The sequence below is a fragment of the Pelobates fuscus genome, chromosome 5, assembly GCF_036172605.1.
Source record: "Pelobates fuscus isolate aPelFus1 chromosome 5, aPelFus1.pri, whole genome shotgun sequence".
Classification (NCBI taxonomy): Eukaryota; Metazoa; Chordata; class Amphibia; order Anura; family Pelobatidae; genus Pelobates; species Pelobates fuscus.
This window is the reverse complement of record NC_086321.1, coordinates 131,427,526-131,447,251: the sequence shown is the minus strand read 5'-3', so window position 1 is coordinate 131,447,251 and position 19,726 is coordinate 131,427,526. Positions and strand designations below refer to the sequence as shown.

At 38.5% G+C, this 19,726-nt stretch overlaps 2 protein-coding genes across 4 annotated transcripts in view; one reads left to right on the top strand and one right to left on the bottom strand.

The window, feature by feature from the left end:
* CCDC92 (coiled-coil domain containing 92) overlaps positions 1-11,811 on the top strand; it is a 28,509-nt gene extending 16,698 nt beyond the window's left edge. For all 3 annotated transcript variants that reach the window (XM_063457020.1, XM_063457019.1, XM_063457021.1), the window contains exons 2-4: positions 1,277-1,465; positions 4,110-4,151; positions 10,549-11,811. In XM_063457020.1, the coding sequence (XP_063313090.1) occupies positions 1,336-1,465; positions 4,110-4,151; positions 10,549-11,321 (945 nt within the window). In that variant the 5' untranslated portion in view covers positions 1,277-1,335 and the 3' untranslated portion in view covers positions 11,322-11,811. The remainder of the gene's footprint in view (positions 1-1,276; positions 1,466-4,109; positions 4,152-10,548) is intronic.
* A 1,526-nt stretch (positions 11,812-13,337) lies between these two features.
* DNAH10 (dynein axonemal heavy chain 10) overlaps positions 13,338-19,726 on the bottom strand; it is a 112,050-nt gene continuing 105,661 nt past the window's right edge. The window contains exons 73-79 of the mRNA XM_063454314.1: positions 19,440-19,611; positions 18,922-19,053; positions 17,969-18,180; positions 16,260-16,427; positions 15,802-15,982; positions 15,425-15,570; positions 13,338-13,571 (exon numbers count right to left, since the gene is read on the bottom strand). Coding sequence (XP_063310384.1) covers positions 13,425-13,571; positions 15,425-15,570; positions 15,802-15,982; positions 16,260-16,427; positions 17,969-18,180; positions 18,922-19,053; positions 19,440-19,611 — 1,158 coding nt within the window. The 3' untranslated portion in view covers positions 13,338-13,424. The remainder of the gene's footprint in view (positions 13,572-15,424; positions 15,571-15,801; positions 15,983-16,259; positions 16,428-17,968; positions 18,181-18,921; positions 19,054-19,439; positions 19,612-19,726) is intronic.

The following is a 19,726-nucleotide window of genomic DNA, read 5'->3' as shown; positions in this document are numbered from 1 at the left end:
TCAATGTCATGCATGTTCCAATGTCATGTGGCATCTGTGGGCTAATTAGAGCCTTATTTTAGCTATTTAAACCCAGAATAGCCAGTTTTCAATGCACTGTTGTGGTTCCCAATTTGGTTATACGAGAGCGCATCATTTCTATTGATTCTTGTGTATATTGACCTTGGTTTGTTCTTTGACTATTCTGACGTCTGTATCCCTGGACTGGGCTTGTCTACAATTTACGTGCATTCTGTTTCCCTGACCTCGGCGTGTCCTGGCTGAGACCAGGGCCTACAAAGTTAACCGCTCAATCTCAGAATCAAAACTGCATTTTGGAATTGAGTTATGATAGTAGCAGGAAGCACAAGATCATGTCCTTTAGCAACAACTGTTGTGAAAGTGTCAAAGAGGCGCAAAACACATCAAACAAGTTAGTCTGTTATTGCTGCTGCTACTATGCATGGGGTAATGTTTTCCTTTTGATGTGTGCCTTTTTGTATTATACCATCGTGGAATAAATCACACTCTGCATGTAGGATAATTTGGCCCGTTGAGTTTTGTCCTTGGACGTTTTTTGCAACCACAGTCTGGACAAGTTGGATGTGACATAAAGAACATGTCTTTTTCTTTTACAATCCCCTTTCTGCATAGATCTAAACTAAAAATTTGTATTTAATAAATGTCAGTCTTGTCATTATACACTTTAATGTCTACAAACATTTTGCTAAAATGCCACCACATCATTTGTATAAGACGGGTGCACATTAAACCTTAACTGTTCCCTTGTAATTGCTCCATTCTTTTTTTTCCTTATATTTTCTCTCTTCTTTTAGATAGTAAAGGTGCGTTGCTTTATTAGATACATCTACTAGGTAGACATTCTACAGGCTGTTTGTTTTACTCACATGAAACACCAGGAGGACTGATAAACTACAATGAAACTTATCAAGTTCATTGTCCTGTTGCTATGGAGTTCACACCCAAGGGAAGGGTAACACTAGTAACAAGCTGTACAGTGCATTTTTCAGCTCTGTAATCTTAAAGGAGCACTATAGGGTCAGGAACACAAACATATATTTCTGACCCTATATTGTTAAAATTAAAACCACCAGCAAAAAGCCTGAAGGGAATGATAATGTGGATAATTGTAGCCTGTTTCATTCCTACCCATATTATTATTCATAGACACTCTTTGATTACAGAAGGCATATACAGATAGCGTCTCCTTTTACACTAAGGTCATTTTATTTTATTTTGATGTATGTTTTCACCATCTTTTATGTTTCCTTGACAGTGACATTTAACTTTGGAGTTCTATGGCAAGACTGTTCCTAAAGACTGAGTGATTTCATTATGGCCACGTCTAACCTGGAAAACCAGCTCCACAGTGCCCAAAAGAATCTACTGTTCCTACAGCAGGAGCATGCCAACACACTTAAAGGCTTGCACTCTGAAATCCGCCGTCTTCAGCAGCATTGCACAGGTAATAGTGTACTGAAATAGCTTGGGGTGTCTTCTTAAAGCACAACCAGACTGGCTATTTCAATTTAAAAAATAATAATAACTCTTGCACGAAAAAATAAAGAATTAAAAAAAAAAAAAAATATTCTCAGCTAATTAATATTGCTTTAATCAAATTTAGCTATAGCACCACTTAAAAATGTGGGCACTTTACATTTTGCATCTCATTGATTTGGTTATAGTGCCTAGAGTACACTGGCACCTTCCTTCCATTCAGTGTTAAACAATTTTTGAGCACTTTAAAAATAAATGGGGGTCCCTGGACCCCACTGGAGATATAGCTAAGGCAGAGATTACATTCTTTTGCTAGCCATGCCAGTTAATTCTAGCAATGGCAGGTGTGATGGGTTTGAAGGTGGTCAGCTGACATACCAACTAATTGTCCGACGAATTAACAAAGCCCATTGCTACTCAGGCTAATGCTACCTCCTTATCCCAAGCAGCACAGATGGAATGGGCTGCTGGGGACTCTATTTAAAACTTAAAAATAAAACAAAAGGATGGTGCCAGGGAGATATAGACACTGTGACCATTTCATTGAGATGAAGCGAAGCTGTTACATTGCCTACTGTGTGTCTTTAATGATCTCACAGTTTTTCTGCATGGAGGAGACCATCTTAGAATTGCATCACAATTTTCAAACCTAAGGGAAAGTTTAGGGGGGGGGGGGAGCTACAGAAAGCGTGTAACTCAAGTATCCACTAAGAACGTTTGGCTTAATTAGTGACTCCCGTCTTAATGCTTTGTAGGGCTCATGAACTGTTGAACTGTTTGATTTCGCTGTGCCTTTGAATGTTGTGTGTTAAGACATATATTATTTTCAATTTGGGTTTTCTTTTTCATAGAAAAGCAAAAACTGTTAAGGCATTAAAAATAGTTAACACAAGGTATTGGCCTTTAAAGCATTATATGATGACCTCACTTAATGGTTTCAAATATCCCTTCAGTAGCAAAAAATGTGTTTTTTGTATAAGTTCTCATTTGCTTCTTACAAACAACCAATAGTACAATCTTTCCCATACATCAAGCACAGAGCAATAATTGTGTAAGTCTAAAAATGTAATTATTGCTGGCAATAGATCATGGAAATCTGTACTTTCAGTATACATGTGGCATCACCTTTGAGGCGTGATTTTGGTAACCTAAATATTACCATTTACTACATACAAATATTACCACCAAAAGCACAGATCTTAAAGGGACACTCCAGGCATCAATACTTTACATTATAGTGTTAGGTATACAAACATGTAATACTAACACTATAGTTACTTGTTCAATGTTTAGGTACTCGGCCCTGCTCAAAGTGCATGAAAAGGTGTTTAAACGTACCTTTTCTCTATCGTAACATCATCAGTTTAGATCAGGGGTAGGCAACCTTTTAGCAGTACTGTGCCAAATCAAGATTTTTAAACCCTGTGACGTGCTGATCCAATTTTTTGAAATTGAGTTCTGAATGTTGCCACATTCTGCTTGTGTTATTTATGGGTGCTGAAGTTGCTTTGTAGTGTTGTATTTGTGCGTATGTGGACTGTTCTACTGTGCTGTATACATTCAAGAGTTTGTGGTATTGTGTATGATGCCTTTGAATGTGGGCTGTGTATGGCTGTTTATTGTGTAATTGGCTGGGTGGATGATATGTTACATTGTGTGTTTGGTGGTGTGTATGTGTGGGGTTGCTTGCGGTATTGCATGTGAGAGGCTGCTTGTTGTGTTTTGGAGGTGAATTGTCAGTTGTGTTGTGGGTACTGCGTGTTGGTGTGTGGGCTGTTTGTATTATTTGTATGAGGAGGAGGCTTCTTCTGCAGCTCTGGGTGGCTCCCCTGGAGTAGGTGGGGACCGGGATAGCCAGGTGCCGGTCAAGGACAGGAGCTGCGATAGCTGCTGCTTGCTGCTCTACTCCAGTGCAGATTCCCAGTTACTAATGCTGGGAGGAAGTGATCTGAGATCACAAAACTTAAGCAAAAATTGAGCCTAAATATCAGTGTGAACAGTCTAGTGGTAGTAGGTAATAGATCTGAGATCACTTCCTGTAAATTCTGCAATGCGTAATTTGAGAATTGCCTTTTACCACCTGCAATCACCACTCTGTTTGTATTAGCAGATATCTAAAGTTACATTGGGACTCCTGATAGGTCAGAACTTGTTTAGCTCTGGCAGCTTTGAATTCCATGACACACGTGGAATAGGTTGCTGACACATGTTCTAGATTATCTCAATCTAGATGAGGCTATTGTGCATGTGCAGCAAAATACTGAGCTGTGCCAATCCGCATCTCCTCATCGAGATGCATTAAATCAATCATTAACAATATAAAGTTGTATTGGTGCCCTGAGTGTCCCTTTAAGTATGTTATAAATTGTGTAAGTAATTATGGGACACTGTGTGTATATATACACATGCAATCATATGGAAATACTAAAATGAAAACGGTTTCTACTTGCCCCAGAATAAACTTCACCCTATGCACAGGTCTTTAGCATACAACAGATAAGAAGCAACTGGTCTGTTCTATTCCTTTTAGATCTAGCGTGTTGATATGGATTATAGTATTTACTCATTCATATTGTAACTCTTCTTTTTTATCCCAACTTTCTTTCTTACAGATCTAACATATGAATTGACTGTCAATAGTTCTGACCCAACAGGTAAGACTTAAAGTATACCTAACTAAGAGTTAAAATTATACTCTTTCAAATGTGCAAAGTATTGAAAGAGTTGCTCCAAACCTTATTTGTGGAAATCAAAGTGGAATGTGAAAAAAAGAAAAGGGGGGGGGGGGGAGGAGGAGGTTTCACTTACCTGGAATAAAGCGCAGAGCGATGCTCCAATCCCCCTCCTAACATCAGCCAAGGCCTCACATGGTCCAGTCACATGCTTCTCCTAGAGAAGCCTGACCAGTTCGCTGTTTCAGAGTGCAATCTGAGCCAGCAAAGGAGGGATCCACACTCTCATCACTTGTAGACCTCGGTGCACTTTCCCCAGGGCTGGCAAACCCCGATTCCATATAGTGAAGACTATGTAGTCCAGGCACTCAGGGTCTTTATCAAATACCAGTTTTATTGGGGAAACGAAACACAGAAACGTTTCGATCTACACTCGGATCTTTGTCAAGCTGAACTGTTTAATCACTAAAGGTAAGCTGGTGCCAGGGACCTCCTGGCACCTTAACAACTGCAGTGTTCTTTTTAAGAATTAAAAAAGACTGCCAGCTGGGGGGACAAGGCCGGACCGGTGAACTGAGCGGACATAAGTTAGAGAAGCTACTGCTCTACAGGATTGTAATAGCGGCATTTTGGCAAAACAAAACTTATAAGAGACACATAAAGGCAACCTGAAAAGAGGTGACCACACAGTGTCCATGCTGGTACCAAATATGCTGATCTTTCTGAGTGACTTGCCCGAACACGCCCGGCGGCCTACAAGCATAGCTGGTGCAGGGGAGACGAATGCTTTCCTAACGCCACCTGAAGCAATTAACCCGACTGATGGCTTCTGCTTCCCCCCCTTATGGACCGGTGGGGGTTATTCCGGTCCCAGGGGAACATTCTCATGATCCGTGGCAGAGAAATCAACTGAGACTTACTTCCCCTAAAATGGCGGAGATCACCCACAAGCCCACCAAGAGCACACAGCCACTCTCTATTGCCCAACAGCTAGATTACATTTTTGCTGCCTTTTGGCGCAGCATAGAGGAGCGACAGAGGGGCTTTCCCATGCCCCCCCCCAACAATCTGTACCTGCTGTCAAACGTGTGAGGGTTCCTGCTGTGCGGCCAAAGAAGGATACGCCAGGCAATCGGGTCCTAAAGAGAAGGCCCACTGCAATGGAGGCTGTCATGCGGAATGCTCCTGCAGCAATGGGGAATGTGGCTACAGGAACCTACCAAGCCAGGGACTATCCAACTGCCCATAACTCCTCACTCACCCGTACAGGTGGCAGCAGTGAGCCAGTGTGGCCAAGACCCCAGCGTGAGATTCTACTTGCCTTACTGGACACTGCCAGGATCCTGACCTTAGAAGGCTCCCCTGACAGCTATTAAGCCTGTCTTATCTATGATGCCTGCTGTATCAACCTTACTTCTTTGATTGCCTTTTTTTAATGGAAATGCAGCATAGTGATGTATTTGATCTCAGTGGATAAATTACTCATCCGTCTTAACCTAGCTTGTTTAGAAAAAATTATGCTATTTACCATACATGCCTAGAATTATCCTTGTTCCATTTTTGTTTGTTAATACTTAGATATATATGCTGTGTTTGGCATATATGCTTTACATTTAAAAAAAAAAATGCGCAGCTTTTAATAATACTTTGTGAGATGTGTTTTAGTATGCAATTACTGTTGTTTTTGCACCATGCATCACTGTCACTACATCTTTGTCTCATTGCGCAGCAAAAATAAAGAATATAAAATAAAAAAAAATAAAAAAATAAGACTGGCAGCTGACAACATGCACACTCTTGTTGCCATTGCTTTCTCAAGGCACTGTCTGCTGGAGTAGAAGCGGACATAACATCTTATCCTCACACTCTCAGGCCACACAAGCAATTGGTACTTCACATAAACACCAGCGCAGAGAAATGGTGATGGCAGACCTGTAGAAAGAAAGGCAGAAACCGCTGCTGCTCTATATTACTAGACCACATGGTAAGGTGGGGGTGTATCATGTAAATTAAAATTAAGAATAGATCTGACATTTCGGCTGTCATAACATTATCATTAGTGCTATGGTTAATCGACATTGCAAGGACAATTGTCATTTCAAGTGGGCACATTTTCTAAGTTATTTGAATACTATGTTCCTCATCATGAAACGGCAGATATAGGAAAGATATGGAGATATTAATTTAGCAGAAAAAACTGCACCGAGGAGCAAGTGGTGGCTCACCCATTATAACATGTAATACAAGGTTACAATGTTTTGTAATGGTAAAGAGCACATATATGTTGCCATATTTAAGAAATTATAGACTGCAAATAATCATAAGGCTCCGGATACAGCTAGAGCAGATATTTTATATTATGTTGTTTGTGTTTGTTGTTTACTCTTGTGTGTGTCAGAATGTGAAATAAGTCACGCTACCTTGGAAACCACTGGAATGTTTATGTTGGTGTACAAGTAACCGCTCTGTGTAGAGTTAACTGTGTTGGCTGATAATGTCATTATCGTAATAATAACAATCCTTAAAAAGTCTGGCAAAAATAGAAAAAAATACAATGCATTACCTTCTCACAGAAAACCTCCATGGACACCAATGTAATATTTCTGATGATGGTTATATTTTAAAGTTTTAAAGTTTGTCCTTGAATTGTTTTTGTACATAACTCAGACTGTATTCTCTTTCTGTTAAATGTTATAATTAGTGTAATGTTTAGATGTATTACTTATTTAATGAAAAGGCTGTGATACTTCCCTGTCTCGTTAACCAGACACTGATTATCATTAGGAATTTGTCTATGTTTTTCAGCATTTGGGTGGGATTAAAAAAACTGTTTTAATCAACACCTTTATGGAATAAGACATTATTAAAATTTCCAATTTTGAATCCAGTAAGTTGCAGGATCGAATAGTTTTAAGAAGAATACTACAACCTCCTAAAAATCTACGTAGTGAGTATACTAACTTTAAAGGGAAACTCTAACCGCTGGAACCACTAGAGCTTAACCCCTTAAAGACCAAACTTCTGGAATAAAAGGGAATCATGACATGTCACACATGTCATGTGTCCTTAAGGGGTTAAAGGGACACTATAGCATTCTCAATACAAACATGTATTCCTTATGCTATAGTGTTCTTCTAACTAGTTAGATGACACCCCCAATAAAGGAGTTTACTTACCTTTCTTTCCCTGCCTCCCCGAATGGGATCTTGACTATGTAAATTATCGCCCTGTGCCAATCAGCATCTAGTGTCCATTTAATGTAGTTGTTCTGGAGCAAAGATAATGTTCCTGCAGTCTGACAATTGTAAACACAGTGTTTACATTTGCCCCCAAGGCCACACCTAGTGGCTGTCACTCAGAAAGTCCTTCCTGGTCCTGCAATGTTTGGAGGACCGACAAAAAATGTCTTCACATTTTGCATGAAAATGACAAATGTTCCCCATAGAGAAATGTTTCCCATCTGTGTGAAGAGATGCTGGTTGGCACAGCGTGGTGATTGCCATTACAGGTGATCTTTGCCAATCTCTATCAACATGCCTAGGATTTTTTTAGCCTAGTTTCTCTTGTCCAATAGTTAACCTAGACATGTTCTGCTTAGAGAAAACAATAACTATCCCTAAACACACAGAGAAAACAATAACTATCCCTATGTTCTGCTTAGCCTGCAATTTACACTGCTTAAAAATGTTTTTTTTTTTTTTTTAATTGTTTAGTATACTCAAATGCCTTGTAACTAATACGCGTTGTCCAATTAACTGTCTTACCAGTGCTGTTGGGGCTTGGAAAGATTGTCTATTAAACATGTGCACACAAAAATAAAGAATTTTTTAAAAATTAAAAATTGTTGAACGCTAAATGGAAGGACAATATGACACTAGACACTATAACCACTTTACTGAGATGAAGCAGTTATATTGCCTATAGTATCCTTTTAAAGGAGCACTACAAGCACCGTAGCCACTACATAGTGCTGTAATCGTTATGGTGCCAAGTGTGCCCTAACACCCCCTCATGTAAGTAGTTAGCAGAGGTCCTCTGGGCACTGCTCCCTGTCTTTACTACAGTTTTCAGTACAGCTGGAAGCTCTCAGTCTGATCTAACCCTGGTGGTACAAATGTGCAATGACTTCGCTCATTGGCTGAGAGCGATCAACTGACACTCTCGGCCTATGGACAAACCCTGCACTGCAATGCTTAGTTCAATCAGAAGCTTCCAGCTCTCAAGAGACAACCAGTGGACACCAGGTAAAAAGTCAAGCCATTACCAAACAGTTTGATTACTCACAGTTGTAGAAGGGTCACTCCCGGCACTATAACTACTACATAATGCTCTAGTCACCTAGTGGGTATAGTTCTTGAATGTTCCTTTTTGGTAATGGTGCAGTAGGAAGCGTTTCTTTTTGTATTCATTATTAAATTCCTGAGCAGAGAAAACTAGCTTCTGCTAATTGCTAAGTAAGATGCTACTTAAGAGAAGGGGAAATCTCTGAAATTTTGTGTGTAAATTTTTTTTTTTTTTTTTTTTTAACAGAGCACATGATTCACTTGCTCCTTGAGTATAACATTCCCCCCTGTCGGTCCTGGTAGATGGATTTTACATGATAAATATTGCATTCATTTGTGTTCCTTCTGCACTGATAAGCACTTGGTTGGCATGAAGTGTTGTAGCTTAAAATGGCTAATTGGACATAAAGAACAAAATGAGCTCAATGCATTGATTTAATTTCTATTATTTTATGATGAAGATATTGCTGGAACTGATTTTTATTTCAATAAGACAAAACATGAATTTTACACTATAACCACTACATAATGCAGTAAATATATCCACTGAAATATTTACTGCATTCCCACTAGTCTCATGACTTTTTTATTTTATTGGATTGCAAAGAAACATGAACACTATGAAGAATAAATATATTTATAATGTTAGTGTTCCTCTGCTAATTTAGATTATTGGGCCCCCTGTAAATGAAAATAAAGACTTTAAACTTCCCCTTTTATCAACCGGTTTTTCTGTGACTGCCGCTCCACCTCTTCTGAAATGATCATCATGGAAGGTCTTAAATAATCCAGTGCTTCATAGAGAAGTATTGGAGCCCTATGGTCCATTAAGATGGGCTGTCGCACCTCCTCGTCTGAAATCGTTGTCATAGAAGGTCTTGACTAACTAATTTGTTATGAGAAGCATTGCAACACTGAACAAGAAGACTTTCAGTTAATAAAAATCTTTCCAAGGCAATGCTAGCTGACCATTTGTCAGACTACTGGAACATCAAAAAACACAAGGAAGTGTAGTTGTTTTGGTGCTTGAACTGTACCTTTAAGGGGAAAAAGATTATTTAAACATAACAATGAGGGTCCAATACGTATTGTGCAGTTCTCTATCCTCCTTTTAGCAGCATAGTCCATCCTCATCTCCCAATGGTACTATTTACAGATGGGGAAAATGCCTTGAAATTAAAGAACTTCCCGTAAGTAGCTTCTTCATTTTTATTGATTTGAAACGTAACAAGAGACCATTAGTGAATTGGAAGATGTGATTCCAAGGTCACCTACTACATAAATTCACTTGGTTAAATTGATTTTCAGGCATGGTGAGAACAGAGATATAAGCATCCTGATCAAGTGACATAGACCGCCTTTATAACGTAATTTTCGGGTCCTAAAGCAGAAAGCAGCTCAAACGCTGCATATTCTTATAGGCTTCTTTAGTCTTCTTTATTAACCATTTAGGGGAGATCTTTCATCAGATGGAAAAAAAGAAATCTAAGTGCTCAAGTCTTTGAGCATTGTGTTTTGGAGCTGATCGTTGGAATTACAATTAAAATAAACCCATGTCTGGTTGATCACCCTTAATGTTGAATATGCCAAGTTATGTCACTGATTACTACTATATACTATATGTGCCTATGCAATAAAATATTTCTGCCAACAGAAACTAAAATGTTTGTTTTTGTTGTAAGTCATTTTATCTGAACATTGTACAGCGCTACGGCATTTGATGGCGCTATATAAATAAAAAAATAATTGTATAAAATTGTATATAGTACATTGAAAAGGCATTGTGCAAATAATTTTTTTTTTCTCTTTCTCAAAAACATTAGGTGGTTTAAAAGCTCTGTGCTATTGGTGATCTGTTGTCTACTACTTCATGAAATGTTCTCTTTAAATCCCTTCCCTTTGTAACCTGGATGTGCACAGGCTGAATTCACTTGTCGTTTAGCAAAGTGATATAAAAACATGCGCATCATTTATTTCTCCTACTGCTGCAGTGTATTTGCTTAACTAACCTATGGTTAATAGTCACATTTTAGAATCACACCGCATAATCTAACTTTTCTAAAAATGTCACTTTTTTTTTTGTTTTTTTTGTTTAGAAAATGGCATTTCAAGAACTGATGAACTAAGGAGGAAATGTGAAGAGCTGGAAACTCAGCTGAAAGACAAAGAAACCGAAAACAATGAACTATTGAAGGAGTTAGAACAGAAAAATGCAATGATTATGGTGCTGGAAAACACAATCAAGGAAAGAGAAAAGAAATATTTGGAAGAACTGAAAGTGAAAAGCCATAAGTTGAACATGCTTTCCAGTGAATTGGAGCAGAGAGCTAGCACCATAGCATATCTGACATCACAGCTCCATGCTACCAAGAAAAAGCTGCTGAGCTCTAGTGGAACATCTGATGTGGCTCCACCTGGTAGCCCAGTGCTGCCTAGCTATAAGCCATCTCCTCCCAAAGACAAACTGCCAGAGACTCCAAGGAGAAGAATGAAAAAGAGCCTCTCCACGCCGCTCAATGCAGACTTTGCTGAGGTTTACAGGCTTGGTGCGGATGGCAGAAAGATTATGCTGCGTGAGCCTGTAGACGCCATGCCTGACCCAACTCCATTTTTATTGGCAAGACAGTCTATGGACACACAGATTATAAAAGAGAGACCACTTGTGATCCCTCCCATTCGCTCGGATTCAAGCAGCCCAGCCAAAGAGAAGAAACAAAAGGCTCACATTGGTGTAGCACATCGCATTCCCCATGCAACTGCAGTCCAGAATCAGCCGGTGCCTCAGACAGAGGTGGAAACATTGGCAGTGGATCAAGTCAATGGCAGTAAAGTTGTTAGAAAGCACTCAGGAACGGATAGAACTATTTGAAAAGGGAAAGAAAATCTAACACCACAATAGAACTTTAACTATGATGCTTTCATGCACTGTTTGAGCAGATATGACATAAATACCAAATGTAGAATTTTTTTTACCTACTTATTATTTTAATCTTCTTGAGTGCTACACTTTGCCACTCAAAGTTGGATTCATCCTGCATGCCAAATATAATCAGGGTCTCATATGATAAAATGAATTCTGATGTTCTAAAATACTAAGTACTCGATTTACTAAGCTCCGTGGTGAAATTATAAGCCTATTGCTGCTTGCTCTAGACCCAAATACAAGTTACTGACAAAAGTAAAGGCTTCAGGCATTACCACTTATTCTGTAACACTCCTCTAGGTAGAAAGTTATTTTAATCTGACAGTTTAAAATATATTGTGTAAACGTTAAGAATGCTTCTCTTAGTAACAAATTCACACTATGTATAAACAATGCCTCTGTTGTGGCAGCACATTAAATAATGCAGTTATATGTATATGTCTGACGGATTTAATAAGACAAATATACTTCCACTGAGACAATAGTATTATTTATCTTGACAGAGGCTTTGTACGCATTGGACTTGGGTTCAACCGATCACAGAAATACAATTCCTGTATGGAAGGGTATGGGCACTTCCCATAATGCTTCCAACACTGCTGATGTGTCATTAATGTGGGTTTGAAAATCAATATGGCTGACTGCAGTCTGTCTCAAAATGCTGATACTTTTAATCCCGGATAACATTACAATACATCATTTCCTGAGAAAATGGAGATAATATGTAATTCTACAGTTGCAAATAATGTTTTAAGAAGAGTTGAATATACTAGTGTGACACTTGAAATCCTAAAAAAAACAAAAACCTTGCAATGTACAACAATTAAATCTTTAACTATAGAGCTCATTCTTTAATGTTGTCCCTGTTGCAGTTTATGCCAGTGCAGGGCACTCACAGTGAATTGGAAGAATGGGTATTGGTGGTTTAGGTACTAAAACAGAGGGCACTGAAATTATTTGTTAACCCCAGAAAAACTGAGGCAACTATCAGAGTTCTGATCCCAAACAAGAATTTGGCCTCTGTGTTTGTTCCACTGTAATTTAACACTTTTTCTTTTAAGTGTAACCATACAAAATAGATAGTTTCACTCCTGAATGTTAAACGTTTCATATATTGAGGATTTCAGTTACAAATATTGCAAAGGGTGAATTATGATTTTAAACATTTTAATAAATTAGTATCTAGAGACTACAACTTAAATAACAGTCAGAATCCAAAAGCGCTAAGCAAAAAGTTTATGTAGAAAGTAAGCGCTATAGTCTTAATGTCCCTAGTTAGTTTCAGGGCTCCGCTGCCTGCAGTTTTAAAACTAAAATTAATACTCGCCCTCCCTCGACTCTTATGCAGCCTTCTTCTTGCCTGATGTCATCCTAAAGTTGTGCCGCCAGAATGCCAGTCCAATCCTATGCTCCTTATAGAGGACGACTGGTGACCGTATGTGCATGTGGGGCAATGTGCTTATGATTTTGCCAGCCATAATGGCACTGTACATGCACGCATGGTATCACAGTATGTTAGGGTATGAGAGCTGGGAACTTTTCTGACAATTCACACTTGAGTGAATAATCTTAAGTGAATATGTGTGTGTTTTCAGGTTATGCAACCCTTTACACAAAGTGTAAACTAGTTGTTCATGTGTACATTTTGAATTTACCTTATATGAGACATGCATCAGAGAACTGCTGCCATGATAAGGGAAAGGATTAGTATAGTCCAAAAACATCCAAGCCAGGACAATAGCTAAACTGGAGACATTTTCCAATTTGTCTATTTTAGCTTAACGTTTGCAATCCCTTTGTTAATCTCCGCCATTCCCAGTTTAGCAAATAGCCCATACTTCAATTAGTGCTGAATAGACAGAACAAGCCTTTCCAAATATTACGTAACTAGAAAAATTCTGATTGGCAACGGAGTAGGATTCATGTAAGAGTAATTTAAACACTTAGTTTATTGATCAACATTTCTGAATACATAAACATATAACAATCTGAATTATATATTAACTATTTTACAGTTTCCATGTCCGAAATAATTCTAAAATGATGGATTTAATCAGAATTCAGAGTGAGGCAAACTCCTTGAAGCACCCAGTGCGAAATGTGTTTAGTAGTAAAGAGATCGGCTTCAAAAACTAGACCCACTCCCATTGCATTCCTCCTCATGGATGTGGTGTAGACTGGAGTCTTGAAGGTGTTCTGCAAAATAAAAACAATGTTAGTGTGTTTTACTTTTGATAGGTCAAGTGGTGTGCAATCTATCAGAGTTCATTCACTGGATCTCTGCAGAAAAACATTCCTGCATTTACACACACAATATTGATCCTCTGCACAACACTGTATGTGTATTTACTGCATATTTCTGATAATATCTATCTATCCCAAATTTTTAATATGCAGGACAAATATGCAATATCCTAGTTCACCACTGGGGCAAAAAAACTAAGAATCCTGGTGTCTCCTCTGAGGGACAGAAACAGTGAAAGTCGTTCGGTCATTCAGTTATTTTTGTCCTGCACACACCCTTTTTAAGTTTTATTATATTTCGATTTACCTCAGTGTTTGAATGTATTTACCCTTTAATCCTAGATAATACTAGGTTTTCTCCTGAGATCATGTGCATTATACTTCTTAAATATGCGATTATGCCCCCGATCAATTGTCTGCTTAATTAGCAAGGTTCTTTGCAGTTACATTCTAGCTGACACACAAACCTTGCCTGCACATGGTAAATTATACCATCACTAGTCTCTCCTATTAAAAAGGTTTTTTTTTAATTCTTACTTTCCCTGTTCATGGAACTTAGGTGTGCAGGCCAAGGGAGATAAACCAGCATGATGTCATGCAATAATACATAAATACAAACAAAAACAGGCAGGCCTTGCAAAGTAAGACCGTACTCTTTTACAGGCTTTATTATTACCCGCTGCAGTTAGCCAGTATGACAGGAGAAAAAACAAACTGTGATAAGAGGACGACAAAATTCATGGCTAGTGACATATGACTAGGTTTTCTCCTAATTATTCTTGATAATCACATGATATAGAACATGCAAAAAAAAAAAAGGCCTGCTTTAATGACCAATAGACAGTATCTTTTCTTTCTTAGCATCACTGGAGTTCTCACTTTTTATACATCCTGTTCACTAGGCATTTATACATCCTAACTTTCTTCAGGAGTGAGAGTCACTTCCTTCATGAGAAATCTCCTGGGATCCTTGGTGGATAAGCTTGCTTCCTGTAAAAAGTTCATCTGGCCTGAGTTTGGGTTGCTTTCTACCCATCCCTCTCTTTGCCTAGAATCCCAAGGAAGGTTAATTTGTAAGCACTTTCAACCATTAGCATCAGCATAGATTGTCCCAGTCCCAGGCAGTCCTGAATTGTTCAGCATGACACCTTCCATCACTTGATCTTCTGTTACAGGGAGCAATGTTTAATGTCATCCTTTCATTCTTACATTTTGTGCTTATTGTCTCATGATCAAAAGGAGTATATATCACTTGCCTCAGTCAATAAGAAAAGGATGTTTTGGTATGTAAAAGTAACCTGTGTGCTGGAAATGGCATGGTTTATTACAGCGATGCCACAGTGCTGCATTCATTCTGGCATGGAGTACAGTAGTGTACCCTGCACTGAAATAATTCTCTGGAGAAGTGATTTCCCCCAAAATCCACTCTAACCCAGGCTGTATGTGGCTTTTGTGTGAGAATTATTACCAAACCAGTAATGCAAACCCTGTGGGTTAGAATCAGCCAGAAAGCTAGATAAATCTGTTATTCTGTCTTCATTTACAAGCTAATGCTATGGCTGTATAGAATGAGTCTTTCAACAGATGGGAAACCTCTCAACTTTCATTACGGAGTAACTCAATAGCCACAATATTGTTTCATACTGATGGCTTCTCTTCCAGAGTGTTAACCAATTCAAGGTAAAAGCCATCCAGCTGGGAAACTGTTGCAGATATATGTAAAATGAAATGACTTAATTAACCAATGGGGTGACATCACAGAATGTATATCTAAAGTTAATTATTTCAATCAATTGATTCCTTACCTGCAATTTCAGACGATGAGATTCAATTGGAATAACCTTCAAAACAGGCAACTCAACAATAAGTACTTTTGGTTGACTTTTAATTAAACATGAGTTTTCTATATCCCAATCAGCCCCTTCCAAGTACAGACCAGAAATAAAGCATCCTGCAAATAAGGAATGCAAGAATAGTTACAATAGATATATATATAAATATATAAAATGTTCATTTTGTTACATGTGTAGATGTTATTTACTATTTAAATTATGTAGCCAAACTACTTTTGCTTTTTTTTTTTTTATCATTTCAATTTTTTATGTTTTTTAAACCTGTGGTTATAGCACAATTACATTTTCTAATAAATGCCATATTTCCAGGTCCAATAATGTTCACCAACCTTGCCCAGGCCTTTCAATAACCTCATCAGCGCTATGGAACTTGGTAACTTGAGTGTACAACGTAGAGCGATCAAGGGGCCATCCGTTCTTTCTGCAGGTGGCTTGTACAAGAGCAGTCAGGTATGATTCTGGGATATGAAGACCTGACAGCCACATTACATTTGGTTCACCATCTTTTACCTAAAAGTATCATTATCATTAGTATATTGAAGGCAAGAAACACATAAGGCATGTTAGGATGTTAGCCAAAAAATATTTAGAATTACAAACATTGAGTTAAAATGTAGATACATGTAAACTAAAATGGAAACCTTAGTCTATGAATATGTCCTTAAGTATGCATGTAAAGAAAAGTAACAGACTTTTATATAGGTTTAAGGATTAAATCAGAGTAGACAGAAATGATTAAATGTCTCTCTGAAAAATACCTAATAATTATTGGTACCAAAGTAATTACCCAGGAAGTATACTGATTAAATCGTCTCCTGAAGTGGATCATCCAATTTCCCAAAGACTTCAGAGTAGCAGGAGCCAATCTCCTCCATATATTCGGAATCTGTCCATTAAATAGCGATCGGGCTACATCATCCAACTCATTGCTCATCCCAACTTCACCAGCCAAAGCCTGTGACAATCATTACACAACAATTAGCTGTTAAATCTGTGAGTATAAACCAATGCTATCTTATTTAATATAAGCACAAGGTATAGAAGAGTGCCACAACTTTATTTCCAGTATTTTTGTGCTAGGGAATGTGATTACACTCGAGGACGGTGTGGTGACCCTACTTGGACTACCCGACGTGCCTTCATGAGGGCACCCGTATGAGAGTGCGGCTCTTAATTAGACTGGGCATCGGCTGACGCTTACATACTTCTGGGACTCCCGGTACTCTCGTTTGTAATTTGCCTTTTGTTGATTGGCTTTCCTGTGGTCACTAAATATCTGTTGCACTAGATCTCAGTGCCTTTGTCAAGCCTCTCTCTTTGTTTATTCTTTGTTTTGCTTTGGCACTGCCCTGTAATTCCTTTCTATAATTTAACCCTGGTACCGATGTATCCTACCTGTTCTGGCCTGCAAGTGGCATATGCTGACCATTCTGGGCAGAATCTATCCTGCTTCTAGTCACACATTTTCTCTTTAGTTATGTGATCTGATTTGTTCCTATGTGATTGGTACCCAGTGGATTTATATTGTATACTCATGCATAGTTACTGTGGTATGCTCATTTATTTCCATTCAGCTTCTACTATGCTCTTGGTCCTCTATGTTTTACTCTATTCAATCTATCATTGAACCTAATACATGTCTCTCTACTCTTGCCTACCAATTTACTCACTAGTGAGACATGTAAGTTAAGCTTGTTCATATAACAAAAAATGTGCAGTTTTTCATGCCCCTGTTTATCCTTTATGTATCTGTGTACGCTATTGTGGCGTTCAAAGATGATCTGTACTCACTTGCACATCAAAAAATGTAAACTAATTATAAAATAAAATAAAAACGTTTAGAAAGTGTCCAGTAGTGATGTGAAAAGTGTTTAGTTCCTGGTTTCATTTCAAGTTTTTATTTTCTCCCTCCCATATCTTTTTGATGCTCAGTGCAGAAATGTGTTAGCTACAATTCCCATCACTGCTGTTTATTTTGATGGGCTTGCCCTGTTCATAATATTGTAATAAATGTACAAGGATACTCGTTCTGATATATTTTTTTATTTTTATTCTATTAAGTTCTTTTGAGTGCAGTACTACTATTTTGTGAGATTTTTGGGGAATTGAAGGAACATTGCTGTCGGCACCGAGAACTTGAAACACATTAATTGCCATGGTGGAGTGAGTAATGGGTTTCCTGCTGCTTTGTGACTTTTTGTATACCGTACCCATTTTCATTAGTTTTTATCAACAAACAAGCCCCCCCCCCCTTATTTGGGGTAGAGGCACATTTGCAGTAACTGGGGAGAACTAACGAGGGACAACATAGCCAAGCTAGAAAAATATTCAAACTATAATAGCAAAATCCCTGCTTTAATGAACGCCCATGTGCTTGGTGGATTGAAGCCAAATTTGGAAATCGCAAATACATAAGGAGGAAGAAAAACATTAACAACATAGCAAGGTGAAAATTAAAATAGTTTGGCACTGTCACCAATGGTTTGGATAACTCACCCTTTGCAGTTCAGCCAGGGATTTGGACATGCGAACGATGAGTTTGTTAAACCGTTCCAACTCCTGCAGCAGCACAACTGTTGTAGGTGATATCTCTAGCCCCAAATTCTTTCTGATCTGATCCAAATCAAATACTTGGGGCAGCTTGGACTCAATGTCCTTTGCCACCTGTGCAATGTACTCATCCCGACTGATACCGGTGCCAGATTCACCTGCAGAGACATCAAGTTAGACCTGTATGGAAGCTACTTTCTATTTATCTATATTAGTTAAGAAAAATATAAACTCAAGTTATTCTAGTGAAACTATCTTCAGTGAATTAAACAATATAATCAGATAGGCCTTAGAATACTGACAAATACACATGACCGTATACATTAAAGGAACACTCCAGGCACCAAAACAACTTCACCTAAATTAAGTTTTTATGGTGGCAGGAGGCCCCTGGACACCCTCTTAAAACTGTTCTCACACGCTTTAACCCCAAAGTTGCCTCCCTCCAGTGCCACTTTCAGCTCCCCCCCAGGCGGCATCCGGCTTCTGAAATTTCAATTTCAAGAAGCACGGAGTATGGCCGGGCAAGGGATCTGCTGATTGGCTGAGAGGGGTCAGTTGATGCTCTCAGCCAAACAGTGATTCCCCATTCACAAACCTAGCTTGGAAAAGGTATGTTTCTGTCCAAGCAAGTTTTGTGAATGTGGAGTCACTGATTGGCTGAGAGTATCAGCTGACCACTCTCCGCTAATCAATGGCACCCCTGCCCATCACTCCACATTTCCTGAAAGTTGTTATGGTACCTTATGCTGCATAAACTGTCCCTTTAACATCCCTCACTGATGAACATGCACACTGTTAATGTTTTCTCAGCTCTACACAAAATGTGTGCCCAGAGTAAGATTATCAGTATCTTCCATTAATCAAGTACAGTATCAACGAGTTGAAATCTTGGTTACCTGTTTGAGGTTGCAGTTCCAGAAGATGAGACCACATATCTCGAGCTGCCTGTGTATAATATCCAATTTCAGCATTTGAATGAAGTCCAAAAACTTCAGGAGTGTTTGCAAGTGGAAGAGATTCTATTTCCTCTGCAAAACAGTAATATATATTACATGGTTTTTAAGGGGGAGGAATGCCAGAAGTTAACCCATTTTATTAATTCATTACATATGTGTTCATGTATCTCTCCAATCTTAATTTGGATATTAATATGACACCAACTTCCTTTCTCCTTTTTATTTTATACAACACGTTTGTTTTTTTATTTCTCTTAAATACCAATGACACTTCTTGCCTGTGTCACAATCTAGTCCCTGTACACCCTATGCCAGCTGCAAGAAGCATGGGACATTCCAATACTGCTACAAGAAGGTGTAGGCCTGCTAACACATACATGAAGGACTAGCTCAGGTGAACGGGGTGGTAGCAGTAAATGCTATTACATAATGCTAACTTAAGCACACGAAACACTTACCAACAAATTCATCTTTTGTTGTTCCATTAGGAATTTTGTAGTCAACATCTTCATTTTTATAGAAATGAAACAGCTGGAATGTGTCAAATATAAAGTCGCCTAAATATTCATTCATATAGATGGTGAGTATACGACGATCAAAGCTGTCAATTGCACGACCACCATACATAACCTGCAATGATATGCAACAATGAATCACTTGTTATTAAATTACTTGGGGAAATGTGCCAGGTACCAAATAACGTTGTTGTATTGAGTAAATGCTTGACCTGTGATTTCTTATGCTT